General features: G+C 50.1%; 1 protein-coding gene across 1 annotated transcript; it reads right to left on the bottom strand.

The window, feature by feature from the left end:
• Nucleotides 1-1,520: 1,520 nt before the first annotated feature.
• LOC122368800 (larval cuticle protein 16/17-like) lies at nucleotides 1,521-4,450 on the bottom strand. The gene is made up of 3 exons (XM_043343046.1): nucleotides 4,353-4,450; nucleotides 2,271-2,490; nucleotides 1,521-1,863 (listed from the first exon to the last, which is right to left on the bottom strand). The coding sequence occupies exons 1-3, from the start codon at nucleotides 4,359-4,361 to the stop codon at nucleotides 1,691-1,693; spliced, it is 402 nt and encodes a 133-aa protein (XP_043198981.1). The 5' UTR covers nucleotides 4,362-4,450; the 3' UTR covers nucleotides 1,521-1,690.
• Between the last annotated feature and the right edge of the window lie 10,433 nt (nucleotides 4,451-14,883).

Raw genomic sequence — 14,883 nt, 5'->3', positions numbered from 1 at the left:
TCAATAGTGAAGTCTGGAAAACAAAGCTTCGCAACAGTTTGGATGAAAGTTCAATCCATCATTATCCAGCATTTTTGGATTAGTAAATGGGCAACTCTTTCCATAAAACCTGTTAGAGACGCACCCCAGCACTGTGTCAGACTTGATGGAGAAAAAACATTCATAATGAAATAATTACAAACGACTACTATTTGTAACATGGTGTGAATATGAATAGCATTGTGTATGACGATTTCAGTCCACGGTATGGCCGTGTTTACGTAATCTTGGTGTTACATCAGTAGTGATTCAGTAACTTTATTTGATCAAGGCTGCTTAGTCAATAGGTCGCCTATTTATTGACTTCCCGTCTCCGCCCTCCAACATCACTAGTTTTGGAAAACACCTAAAGCTAGTTTCTAGTTTTCAAAAGCTAGTGTATTTACTCCCTAACCCGGTACATACTGCTTACTCCCACTTCAGCGTCAGCTGTGCAAAAACAAATGTCAAAATTGCCCGACCATAGGTACACCCCTGCATGAGATGCCTCACACCCGATGTCGACCTTCGCCGGCTGCTTGCCCCCCTCCCCCAAAGTTTTTTTTTGCAATAGCTCGGAATACGCTTGCGACAGACAGATAAAGTTTTTAGTTTGGTATTCCTGAGCTTTGATTGAAGTCGAATCTTTTGAAATCAATGGCATTTTCAAGCCAGGTCAGATCAGTGACCTATGTGACTTCATAAGTGAGCCTCTGCACGTTCCTAAGATGTTGCAACTTCGCAATGCCCTCAGTTCCAGAAGAGTTTTCACATGGAGATGAATCTTACAGTGACTAGTATCCTCCAGGGGTCTCGCATATTGTATATCCCAGATTTTTCCCAAAGGTTACCTGTGGTCAGGTCTGTCACCATTATAAGTCATTGCAAAAGTATGGAAGCTGTTATTTTGGCCCCTGGAATGATCCAAAATACTTCAGGCTCATGGAATCATGACTTCATGCACTCCTTGCAATTTTACAAAGTTCGATGCTTCACTTTTGCATTTTGACCTTGCACGACGTAATTATGACGTCACTAGGGTCATGTGAGTTGTTCGTCACAACTCTCGATCAAATTTTAAAATTAGCTAGTACGGGAAAAACACCAATCGACTTAGCGAAACCTGCCAAATTGAATGATATGCGATATGACCCATTCGACTTGGTTTGTGACCTGAGTGGCTCTGACCTGACCTTGAGCCGAGGCCCGAGGTCATCACCTTGGGTTGACCTTATCTAAACAAAGTGTATATTATTCGACGCGCCGCCCAAGCATCGAGAACACAATGATGCAAAAATCGCGTAGCAAAGCTATTGTCTCGTTAAGCTACCAGTCTACGAGTACTGCCCCTTAGGTTGTATTTCGACTGTAGTGCATACCTACGACATCGGAAAGGGACTAAACCGTGGTTGGTGCGTATTGATCCTAGTTTCCGTAGTTTCTGTCGGGCAGGTGGTTGTTGAAGGCACAAAAACAGGCGAAAGAGATGGCAAACAATCAACGTCACCTGATGATCATGTATTGCAGGGTAGGTACAGTCGGTATGTAAAATGCGCTCACAGTCACTCGCGTTGCGAACACCACTGATTGGCGGGGCCGCCTCTGACTGAGGGCGGTCACCGGCCTTCAGCGGGACAGCCAGGCGTTGGTGTGGGGGGGATCCGGAGTGGCTCTAGACGCTGTCGCTGAAGGTCTCTGGCAGGGCGCCGACGGATCCGTCGATGGCGGCCTGGTGCTCGGCCGACAGCTGCGGGATGGCGTCCGATTCGGCGCTGTAGCCGTTCTCGTCGGCCGTCCACGTGACCGTCACCGTCTGTCCGTTGGGCGCCACGTACGAGTACTGGCCTGAAACGGAGCAGAGGGCAGTGTCAACGGGATAACAGCTCCAGGGGCGGGATGACAGTGTCTACATGAGTCTCACGTCAATGTCGGCAATTGAGAAGACTTGGCGACTGAGCAATTTGAGCACTGTATGAGCATGTTAGACAGACACTAGGGATGTGACATGACACATCAGTTCCAAAGTCACACAAGCCATGGCGAAACTTGGGTCCTGCTACCACAACTTGTGGCGGCGCTGTGACATCGTATTGACATGTCGGCAACTGGAACCAGTTTCTATGGGGCTTGGCGACGGCAAAACTCCAACAAAACCCACTGCGTCGCATGGAATAAAGAGAGGTCACTGAGCGAGACTCCAGCGAGTGCGCCAGAGGGTCCTCCACCCCCGCTGTCTGTCGGGCGGCACGTACCGCTCATGGTGTAGCTGCCCGTCTCCGGGTCCTGGCCCGGGTAGCTGGTGCCGGTGGCGCCCTGCTGGATGTTGTTGGACGTCTCCATGTCGGCCACGAAGCCGCCGGCCTCGTCCATGCTGAAGTCGTTCTTGACGATCTGAGCGTCGCGGTCGCTGCCGGCCACGTACGGGGCGTCGTCCTGAGCGGCGGCCACAGCCACCAGGGCGAGCACGATCATCTGCGGAGGAGCGGGCACCGGGCTGTCACTGGACGAACGTTACTTAAGACTGAAGTGATCACTCAGATGACAAATCTCATTCAAGAAATCACTCAGTTGACCCTGGCACTGCTCTCACGTCGCCCATAAACTGCTGGGCGTGGGACGGTGTCCTGTGTCGACTGGAAAATCGTACGTCATTATGAACAGCATACTTATTTATCTGCGGCTGCGGCACCACATTGCTCTGCTGTATACAGGGCCCGGCAAAAGTTCTGTCCTCTACTTATGACAACTTTTTCCGGTCCCTAATCCTTTCTACCCCTAAGGGATAACGGTTCTGGCTGCTGCACCCCTGCATTGCACGGCCCTTGGCTGCGTGACATGAGGTCGCGAACGAACCTCAGGTCACGGATCACCGAGCTACGGCCAGTTTCACACAGATTGTTAACCCGAACGGCCGCGTCGAAAAATGAAGGCCTGAAATTTCTATCTTGGGGAGCTGAACCAGACAGTCGGCAATGGCATGCTCCAGGCCGAAATGACATAGCATGCCATTGCTGATCAGTTGGGACATCTGCCTGCACAGTTCGGCGTTGGTGGGACAAGCATATACGGCTGTTGGCAGCGTTGCTGATCGTTCCAGTTTGGGCGTTCGTTCACCATTTCGACCATGAAAGAAATCGCATTGAAAAAGACGGCCGGGAAGAGGGGTCAGTTGGCGACAAAATTGGCCAAGCGGCTTACGTGCAAGGGCTATTCCATCTCAGACAGCGGACCGTGAGACGCTATTGGAAGAGCTCTCTGAGGCTCATTACCACAAGAGTCTCCAGCGGCTTACTTTCAGGTCGACGCATGATCGATGGAAAGTCGACATGCATTCTCTTTCAGGACGGTGCGCCGGCTCATCGCTGTGCCAAAGCCCAGAGATGTTACGAATCGAACATGCCGGACTTCTGAAGGAAGGAGATGTTTGCCGGCTACCTTCCGGACCTAATCCTGATTGAGGAATTCTGGGCTATCGTCCAGCAGGACCTGGACAAACAGAAGCCGGTGGCCAGCTCAACACCTTCCCGTTACAGCTCAAACGGGCATGGTCGAAAATCAGGCCGTCTGTGCCGCACAACCTGGCTGCCGGCATGTCAAATTGTGTTCGTTCGTAACTCCCTGTTCGTGGGAAATATACTGGAAGCTATTAGGATTCGCTGCCTCTTATATAGCAACTTGGAGAGCACATCTTTTGAGAGGAGAAAACTTGTGCCGGAGCTGGACCCTGTACTGATTGACGGGAATTGTTAAGTTTAGTCAGTACGACCAAACTATGGCAATACATACCAACCAACCAAATGGTATGAATCTGAGCAAGTGGATCTTGGAGCTGATCGTACAGATATTTTATTGTTGCCGGTAGCGGATAGGATCATGGATCCAGCTCTTTAATTTTGGTGAAGCTCGAAAGATCCGCTTGGATCGTAATCTGAACATTTTTACCAAGCATTCGGTGGTAATTAATCAAATCTCACCGTGAATTTGTCGAGAGAAAAAATTAAGTGGTGTCGCAATTTGCCATGGTCCTGTTTTTGGGATTCATTTTTTCTCTTAGTTTACACTCTTTGGAACCTCCTGGTTCATGGTTCACGGGTGGAATCAATTATATACCTTTGTGCGGAATCAACACAGATCGTGCATAGCGCATTGTCCAAGGCTCACCGCCAGGTCCTATATGATGTCTTAGATTCCGTCGCCGGTCTGCCTAATCTCCAAATATCAGGAATATTCGGCTGACAGAAATAAAAACAAAGAAGTGAGAACTGCGGGACCATCATTTTACAGCCTTTTTTAGCGTTGGAAAGATACTGGATAGGTACTAGGTAGGTACTCACCAGCTTCATGTCTGCTGCGGCGGTGAAGACGACTCCACTTCACTGGTGCGTCTCCCCGGCAGCTGGCTGCTTATATACCTGTCGGCCGTCGAGGACCGGCAGAGGGGGGAGAGGGCGGGAGCGCAGGGAGCGCCAGACCGGGCCAGACGGGTTGCCGAGATGTCAGCGCTTACGCCCGCAAGGACATTGGATTCGGAAGGCTTGATGTCATCGTGTTGTGTGTGATGACTGTATAACTGTGTGAAGACTTTTTCCATTTTTCAGCGCTGTCAACGCTTAACGGCCGCCACACCTGCCCGCCGGTATTTTTTCCAACTGTTTTGTGGTTAGGTCCTTTGACAAGCGTTTGTGTTCTGTGTTTGGTCTTTATAGAAACAGCTACAAACTCTTATCATTTATAGATACACCATTTCGTTACGCAGCAACCTAACTATTATATTTGTCGTCCACTCAGGCCTCATGACCTCCGGAGGTGTTACACGGAACCGTAACATGCAGTGCTGAACTTGCGATCGGTAGCTTGAAAATTGGTTTAATGCTTGATACTAATGTTTAACTGTCATTGAATAACTACAGGAGTTGAGAAAACGAAACAGCGAGGACAAATTCAGTGTCATCCTCGTAGGTGCTACTTTGTAAGTTCGCTAGCATGCAGATTAGAGATAGCTTGTTGAATTTAATCCATTAGCGGATCCAAAAAAGCTTGAGACCCTGGTATCATTGCAAAAATGCTCCCCTTAAAACAGATTCTTCAATAAAGTTACTCGTATCTCACTTCTTTCTGCTAGGTAGTGCATTTGAAAACTTTTCGCATGCTTAGAAGTGCTGGAGTTTCTCTGCGCGAGAAAAAGTGCGAACTTTCCTCAATGCGGCCAAATGCGGCCGCTGAGTGAGGGACAGATGCCCCAAATGCCTCCCTCTGGGATCTCTCAGTGGTTTAAGTTGTATTAAATATATTTAAATGGTTGTTACGTCATGCACTCTCTACTAACTTTTTATTTTTCTGAAAATATTTTCTGGCTTGTACGTGCAATTTTAAGTCACAAGTGACAAGAATGTTCAGTGCTGACGTTTGCCTCACCAATCTCGACTGAATTTATTTGACAAGACATCTGCATTATTGAACTGCTTTAATGGAAGTGTCGTATCGTCGTGCTAGCTGTCAGCTCACCACGACGCTGCCCTACTGTAGCTAGGTGCTGGTGCGTGGGAGAGCTCCCTTACCTCACCTTCAAGGTGGTGACGGTTGCCATGACGTGACATCAGCAATGACCGCATGGCATCGATTGTCCGCAGTCCATTGAGCTCGGCTTCTTGATAAATGAGCCTCCATGAAACGGCATTTGCATTGCGCAAAAAATAATTGAGGATTCAGTGACTAATAATGATTGGTCTCACAATTGTAATGTGAAGAGCGCGCATGGCATGATGATTAACTGAAGACTGCGTGTTTATGTCGCTGAAGACGCGTAGAGATTTGATGATGAATATTTCTATTGTTTGCATTACCGGGACTTGGTACTAAGCTTCCGTTGTCGTAATTTTCTTCGAGTGACCATTCATAGCTCGCGTGCCGTGGACTGGAACAGAAGTCTGTTGTGTCCCCCGCTTCTGTCCACCTCGTCACACGCCCGGGAGACCCCAGAGTGCGGGTTTATTGCGAAGAAGCCAAGGGAAAGCACAACATAACCGATTGTTTACATTTCCAATACCACGTTCCCGGAAGAGAATGAACCTGTAGTGATGGGGGTCCTCTTCACTCGCCATCACTGACCGCGTAAACTACAACTACTACACCTTAGTCTCTTATCAGGGCTCGACGTTAAATCTACGGAGACCGAAAGAACTCGATCCGACATTACAGATATAGGATCGCTTCTTCAACAAGAAACTAAATATACGTAATACAGTCACAGAAATCCAGCACTAAACAGAGTAATAAATAAATACAACTTCGGCGCGCCTGAGACATATTCGGCGCACAAACAAACTCCAACACCACCCCTCCCTTTGAGGGAACACACTCTACTCGGGGCAGCCCCCTCGACCTACCTACTGGTACCGGTCCGGCGTGAACCGGTCAGGAGCCCGGCGCCGGCGACTGCCACGGCGCGGAGAAACAGGAGAGGTCTGAGGACCCGCCCGAGGCACGGATAGCTCCCCGGCGGCGTGTGACACAGGGCGAACTCTGGGCGGACTGACAGCGCCCTCAGCGCTCCCAGATGGGACCGAGGAATCCGGAATAAGGCTGGCCGGTAGCTCCTCCACTACCGGCTCCTCTGTGGCACGCCCCGGCACGAGACGCCTGGCGTGCACTCTGTCCCCCGTGCTTACCCTGTAGCTCACAGGGCCGGTCCTCTCCCGGATCTGGACCGCCGGCTGGCCTTCGACCCGACCGCTGACTGGCTTACGAACCCGTACCCAGTCTCCTGCCTCCCACCTGGGGGCGGCGGTCGCGGTGCGATCGTACCTCCTCTTGTACGCCGACTGATAGCGGCGGTGCCGCCGGCGTACCGCGCGTTTTCGGCTGTTCCCGGTGGGCGCGTCCCGCTTCAGCACGTCCAGGGTCGTGCGCGCCTCCCGCCCCCTCATCAAGCGGAACGGCGTCTCCCCGGTGGCGGGGTGCGGAGTGGCGCGGTACTCACCCAGGAACCGACGCAGGTAGGGTGAGCGCGGCTCCCGCGCCAGCCGAGCCGACTGAATGGCCCCTTTTATCGTGCGGTTCAACCGCTCGACCAGCCCGCACGTCTGCGGCGAGTACGGCGAGCTGAACGTCTGCCGCACACCACATTTCGTCAGAAATGCTCGGAGCTCTGCCGATCTGAACGCTGGGCCGTTGTCAGAAATGAGCTCGAGCGGGAGCCCCTCGCGAGCGAATAGCGTCTCCAAGAACTGGATGATCGTGCTCGCCGTCGCGTCAGAGCAGAGCGCGACCTCCGGCTGTAGAGGTCGCAGAGCACGATGCCGTACCTCTCGGTCGGCGGACCGTGCATCGGCCCGATGATGTCCACCATCAGCCTCTCCCACGGGCCCTCTGGCAGGGACAGCTCAGACCCCTCCATTAGCAGTCTCTGTCGTAACTTAGGTGAGATCGTCTTTTCAATCACCTGGTCCCTTATGAACTCATCAGTGTGGGCCCCGTACTCACAGGTACTGGCCAGCTGGCGCAGTACGGAGACCCACTGGACCGTTGTCTCTCCCTGGTGCTGGGCGCGGCTACGGAAACGGTAGCGCTCGACGCACACGTTCTGCCTGGGGGCAAAGTGCCCCTCCAGACGACGACGGGTGAAAGCGAAGTCGTCCTCCCCCTCCTCCTTAACACAGGGCGGCAGGGACTCGTAGACCCGCTGGCCCTCCGCTCCAAGGCACGTCAGAAGCACTGCCTGGCGGCGTGCCGGGGCGAACGCATCCCCTCCAACGGCACACAAAAAATGTTCGAACATACGGATCCAGCGAGGCCACGGAACCGTCGGCTCAGCGCCGGCGATCGGCAGAAACGGTGCCGGGGCGGCCGTGAAATCCATCGCGCCACACGACTATGACGCGGAAAAACTCACGGTTCGAATACTCGTCGCCACTTGTTGTGTCCCCCGCTTCTGTCCACCTCGTCACACGCCCGGGAGACCCCAGAGTGCGGGTTTATTGCGAAGAAGCCAAGGGAAAGCACAACATAACCGATTGTTTACATTTCCAATACCACGTTCCCGGAAGAGAATAAAACTGTAGTGATGGGGGTCCTCTTCACTCGCCATCACTGACCACGTAAACTACAACTACTACACCTTAGTCTCTTATCCGGGCTGGACGTTAGATCTACGGAGGCCCAAAGAACTCGATCCCACATTACAGATATAGGATCGCTTCTTCAACAAAAAACTAAATATACGTAATACAGTCACAGAAATCCAGCACTAAACAGAGTAATAAATAAATACAACTTCGGCGCGCCTGAGACATATTCGGCGCACAAACAAACTCCAACAAAGTCGTTCTGTAACAATAAGGTATTTAAAATCACAAGACTTGTTAGTGTTAGATTATCGAGTATCTCCGACCAATAGCGCGCTGCAAGTCCAGCACCTCAGGTCGATGGCCTAGTGCAGGTCCAGTACCTCATGTAGGGTGCATGCTCGTTGCTGAGCAGCCTCAACAGGCAGACCGGCTCTGCCATACTGCAACACCATCTAAACCAAAATCATCTGCCGACCTTCTGCTTCAGTAGCGCATTGCCTCTGGTGGTTGCTCTGTCCGGACGGAGAAGCTCCGGTAGCGGCAAGTTATTGCGCAACCACCATCCCTCTTCCGAGAAAACTCAGTGATGACATGTCAGAGCTCCCTTTTATGGCTCACTCTCGGCGTTCCACGCATGTTGCCGTGACGATTCGCCGTGCAAACCGCTGCACGAAAGTGACGGGCGCTCGCTCGTTATCCAAGAGGGTGAACTCCCGTCTAATGAAATGTTTGCTTCCATTGTCCAGGATGCTTGCTTGTTTAGGATGTTTAGTGCCGTCGTTTCACACGTTTGCAACTGCTCCTGTTGGTTCACAGCAGCCAGCGGAAGTGTTGTGATCAGGGACTTGTTGGTTGTCTTTCATTGCGTTAGAGGCTTCCCGAAAATTGACCTAACTGACTGACATGACATGACAAGCTGGTGCGCTTAGCTTTCATGTGACCCTCAGACAGCTGAGCATGTAGATAGATTTTTAGAGGAACTATCCAATACATCGAAAGTGGGAAGGGCCTCACTTGGATCAGACGTAGCCGTTTATACCTTTTACTGTATGCCTGGTCTATTCAAATACATTAGCCAGAGGGGTGTGGTAATAACTGGTGTAAGCAAATTGACCACGGTCAAAAATGCATTACCAGAATGCACTTAAGCCAACATTTTGGGATGTTCTCGTTCCTAAGTCGGCTAAGAGCTTCGGTCCAGAAAATAAATTTATCGTTGGCATCGTTGGCATACAGTAAAATACATACCAAACTCGGCCGGTGATAAATTTTCAAGACCTCAGTCCTTACTGATTTTTGAACTCGGCCTTCGGCCTCGTTCAAAAATCCAGTAAGGACCTCGGTCTTGAAAATTTATTTACACCGGCCTCGTTCAGTATTATATAATACCGCAGCGACGCCGATTTCGTCAAATCATCAGGTCTTGGGCCATTGGAGCTGGAAATTCTGGTCGGATGACTTTCATAGAAATATTTTCATATTTTCATGCACCATGCGTGCATGAGAGAGCCATACATTTACTGAGTGGCTCCACGTCTTGGGTGTTATGCGTGCCATTCAGGAGACGGCGGCTTCCGCTCGCTCACTCTCCGTTGAGCAGAACATTGCCTGTTGTACTTTTTCTTGGAGTCGTTCGACTAGGTATACCTAGCGATCGTATTAGTCAAAGCACAGCCGCATAATGAAGCTTCTACATATTACATTACCTATCGCACATAGACTCCCATGATTTTCGATGGGTGAAAGTTCCTAACCGCATTCAAGGCCATTCTTATGGTGTTCAGTTACCGACTTTGACAGCTATATTGCGTCCACGTCATCATATTACTAGAAGGTGGCATGATCAGCACGTTAAGCCCTCGCCTCGGCCTCGCATCAGCATGGTATGCTATGGGGATAATTCAAACCAACAACTTATAGGTGCGCCTCGAAAGGAAAAATGTATTTCGAGTTTATGCTATATAAGTGATATGCTTATGTGTGCAGATGTGCATATATGCATACATATACTATGAGTAGGTATGCAAATTCATGATGCATATATAGGTATGTACCTAATGCTGTAACATACGAACTGCATCTCGAAGGTGCAAGAGAACTATACATAATTATGATGGAAAACCTTTGCTTACCTTTAATTGGTCAGGAGTCACCAGTCTTTAATCGAACATGCATTATGTGTCTGGACTATTGCCTATTTTCATGCAAATTCGTGTCTCTGGCATAAAGACACTTACATCAACCAGCTGAGATATAAAAAAAAAACATGTGAAGATGCATCATACATGTTCGGCCTCTTTCCATCCAGGGCTCGACATGTATCTTTCTTCAAGGTCATGCGTGAGAAAACTTTTCAACAACTGTCTGATTGATTGCTGTAAACTTTGTTCGCGTGATTTTGTACTGTAAGAAAAAATGAACATTTTACACATCATTTGATGCGTACAGCCACGTTGTTCGACCCTCTTGTGGCATAGCATCCGAAATAGGGTCTATTGTCCACTGTCCATGTAGCCGTAAGCCATAACGTCAGGGCGATGGTCTGAGTTAAATGACATAGCACCGCCCTGTGATATCTCTAACGCTCCTGCACAAGTACCTAAGTTTGTACTGATACTTTTTGTGACCTTCTGGGACGGAATAGACGCACGCGACATTCTTGGATTTGAACTGGTGGCGAGCAAAAAGAGGCTATAGCGCAATGGCTTGACCACAGCACGATACTACAATGCTCAAGGGTAGGTACATACTGCAACACCTATTCGAGGCTCTTGTCCTCCAATGGGTCTGATACTGATAACCGACAGGACTTTACCAGTTAGATTAAGTATATCTCTATTAAGTTATTTGTTTTATTAGATTCATTGGAGTCTTCCTTTTCCATTTGAGCATTGAGCAGTCAGGATGACGCGTTGATCTCCTTCATTTAGGTATGTTTTCGAAAACAACATAACATTTACGAGATAGCATGGAATATGAACGAGAGCAGGCGCCAAAGCCCTAAAAACAGCAGACGCTTTCGTAAATCAGATACCAAGCTCAATTTAGCCTGCCAAACTTTGAATGAGAAATTAAACAAGATGAAAACTCACAAACCAGCTGTGTAGCTCGTCTGCTAATAAAAGTAGTAAGTTTTTGATCGATCGCAACATGTCATAACGATAATACCTAATCTCTTATCCAGGTTGCGTCAGGGTCGTCCCGTGTAGTTATGGCATTTCCTCCATATGTGGGCGATGTCCTTCGCAACAGGCGCAGTGATAGATGCTACTCTGTTGGTGGTCCGGCTTCATAGTAGTGATTCTTAGTATTGCAGCGCCGGCATACCACATATTTACGGAGAAGGCTCGTGCCGCGATCCAGCAGCACGGGGCGGAGGCAGTGAGACACTGAGACAGTGAGACACTGAGGCAGCGGAGCAGTGAGACAGCAGGGGCGGGACAGAGGCAACTTGGCCCGCTCGCCAACGCCAGGCATCCCACCGAACAGGATCCTGCAGCTGCACCCACCGGCGGGTCGCCGCTGGCACACGTCACCCCTCGGTACCCCCTTCGTCGTCACCAGATATCCGGCGACGGCTCAACGTCTGTGGGGGCTGACGCAGATGGGTAGGCAGGCGTGGCGGCAATCACTTATACCTATACCGGTCTGAATCACGGACGGGCAAAATGTGCGCGTCTGTCGTTGAGCACTTCCGTGTTTGTCTCAGAGAGTAGGCCGAATGTCGCAAAATCTTGTCAGCGCTTAGCTTAGGTAATGTTTTTCTCTTTAGATATCCTAGCTATTTCTTTATTAGGATAGCAATAGCTTTAAGTACATTTTTCTGCTATATTTCGGTAGAAATGTTGCGTGAACCGGTATGGTGCGTCAAAACATGCGATATATCTCGCCAGTATGTTGTGTCAACGTCGTGTCACTGCAGCACCAGACCAGTCGGTGTGCGGCGCCGGACGTCGAACCTAAGCCACGCCCAGTCGGTACCGCCCACAACATCAAGCTCCACCCAGCCACCCTCCTCCTCCCCCCCCCCCCCTGTTCGGCGCTGGTCGGCGGCTCTAGCCCCACCCAGTCCACGACGGGCGCAGCCCCCGCCCCGTTTATCCATTGCACCCTCTGCAGTCTGCAGGTCCTAAGCACCGCAGGCTTTTCAGACATAGCTTGGTAGCTAGTACTTACAACGTGCACCGCAGTCGCTTGAGACCGTTGAGAGCGCAGCCTGTTACGCGTTGTGTTCCGCCTTCACCGTAAAAAAGGTTAAATGTAATCGAGTTGCGTATATCGTTGAGAGCTGCTGCGAGGAGCATGATAAATGTAGGAAGTATCATTAGAATATATGACCTTCTCCTCGGAAAATGACCAAATGAATGAAAATGATTATTTATTGATGAATTGATGATATTTCGGTCACAGACCTTCGTCTAAATCGAATTCGTTAACTCGTACAAGGCAAAAGTAGTGAGTCCGAAATATCATAAATTCATCAATAAATAATCATTTTCATTCATTTGGTCATTTTCCGAGGAGAAGGTCATATATTCTAATGATATTTCCTACATGTAATCGAGTTGCTTAAAGCATAAAGTGTTGACATATTTTGTCTCAGATTTCGAGTGCACCCCTGATTTAAATTTTAGTAACAAAATAATTTATGGAAAGTGAAAGGTTCGCTTTGACCACTGTGACTTGTGCATTGATGAATTTCAACGAAAGTATAAGTAGTAAAAAGCAATGAACTGTAATAAATCAAATAATTACATCATTTTCACATAAAAGGTGATGTGTTGATAAGGTAATCGCACAGACGTTCGATAACTCGCTGGCACTGTTGCAGTACTGTCGAAATTTAGCCGATTATGTGTGCAAATCCTCGGTTGGCCATGATGATTGGCTGCTGACCTCGCCATTGGCCGGCGTTTGAGCCTCTCGCCAGTCGCCGTTCTCTGGCTACTCCGTACCCGGCGAGCTGCACGGTTGGCGTAGAGAGAAGTGAGCACCCAATGAGCCCAGCTTGGGGCAGAGTTCAACCGGTGAGCAAAGGCTCAGGGAGGATGCACTGGCTCTACCGTCGAGCCTGTTTTACTTGTACTACAGAAAAATCACACTATGTAATATGTATTTTCAAATATACATATGCCCAGACAACCTATTTCAACTAGATTTCTCCCAGCTAGTCCCTATAAACACCCAGCGGCTTTTCCGGGGACTCTGAGGGATCCAACATACCCGTGTAAAGCGTCCTCCTAAATAACCCCACCCGGCCCCATCCCCTTCAGTGGCGACCGCGGGAGGTGACCCACTGGCCATCGCGTGGCTTCAGCCCAGCCTTTTTCACCGCCCGCTGAGCGGCGACCGCGCTGCGACGGTCACGGTCGTGCAGACCGGACTCCGGACCCTCTCCGGACCGTCTCCGGATCGTCCCCGGAGCGGCCGGCGCTGACACGGCCCGTTCCGGACGCCTCAAGGACAAGGGCGCACTCTCCTCTGTCCCCAAAAACAGCCGGAGATGCTCGTCGGCATCCCAGCATGACGTCTGGCGACGCCGCGCCGGACCGAAGTGGGAGACGTTGAGAGATGTTGACACTGCACCGGTGTGCCATGACAGGCGACAGTAGCTGCTGCCGCCGGCCGTGAATGGAAGACAGCTGGGTGACGTTCTTCCAGCGGTGGTGATTGATTTGTCATTTCCGTCACGACGGATCGCCTACTCTCCATGCTGACATGCCGTCTACACTACATGCCGTCTACACTACAGTCAATGCTGTCAGGGTGGTAATGCCGATAGTGTTTAGCTCGGGGGTGAGAAATAGTTACTGACGCAGCCGACGAAGCGGCTTCCTCCGCTGGAAGTTGGGAGAAGGCGCCGGTGGGGATGAGACCCCCCCCCCCCTCCTCTGGCCAGCTGACCCGGGACAGTCTCTGCCGGCTGGTTCTTTTGTGAGGTGACCTCCAGCGCCGCCGCTGTGACCAACTCTGAGCCTGGATGAACGTCAGACACGCGTGGGAACCTCCTCGACTTGTCGTCTCTGAAATTATCCTTAGCACGCATGGTTACTGAATTTTCCAAATTTGTTTCTAGTGTCACGATTTTAAATCGCCATATACGCGTATGTAGCCTCGCTGCTGGTGCGCCCTAAAACACCAAATCATCATCATCGCTTTATGCTCAGCTTGGAGCATAATGTTTTTTTTTTCTGAATGTTGTTACTCTATATTAAAATAAAGCCTCAGAACATCATATGGATGGAATGATACTTTCCCCTGGGTTCTTAATTGCAAAGGAGTTATTGCGCCTGATCATGGGCATTGAAATTCCGTTTGAATCAGAGCCTATTTTAAGGGAATTTGACTGGGGGGGGGGGGGCAACCTGGAAAATTGTCTTTAATAATCCATTAACCCTCGCCCGTATTGGTGTTTTCCAGCTGCGAACGTATAGGTATGGGGGGTCCGTTGGACCCTCCCCCTTGCCGTTTCGCCCCTGATCGAGCCAGAGCTTCGCGGAAAAAAACGACCGTGCTGCCCGTGATGACAGTAAGCCGATGATACCCAATTTTAAGGTCCTAGGTCATCGGTTGACCTTCCAGGTCAGGTCAATGACCCAAACGTCGGGAAAATCGTAACCTGTTAGAGCGTCGTAAAGGGTGGGTGCTATGTTTTTTTTGGGGAGCTGATCACGAATATCATGTTAGTACTTAGTTATGATCATAGATGATGTCTTCATGCATTCAGGCCAGGTCGGGTCAGGTCAGGCTCAGGTCAGGTCAACCAGTAAGCGTTTTGCCGGGTATTCGTAGTAGGTGG

This window comes from Amphibalanus amphitrite, unplaced genomic scaffold (assembly GCF_019059575.1).
Source record: "Amphibalanus amphitrite isolate SeventyFive unplaced genomic scaffold, NRLGWU_Aamphi_draft 000976F_arrow, whole genome shotgun sequence".
NCBI classification, from domain to species: Eukaryota; Metazoa; Arthropoda; class Thecostraca; order Balanomorpha; family Balanidae; genus Amphibalanus; species Amphibalanus amphitrite.
This window is presented reverse-complemented; position numbering and strand designations above follow the sequence as displayed.

Coding starts and splice junctions, on each gene's coding strand:
- LOC122368800 (XM_043343046.1), bottom strand. Junction 1,864..2,270: donor GGGCAGCTACACCATGAGCG/GTACGTGCCGCC, acceptor GCTCCGTTTCAG/GCCAGTACTCGTACGTGGCG.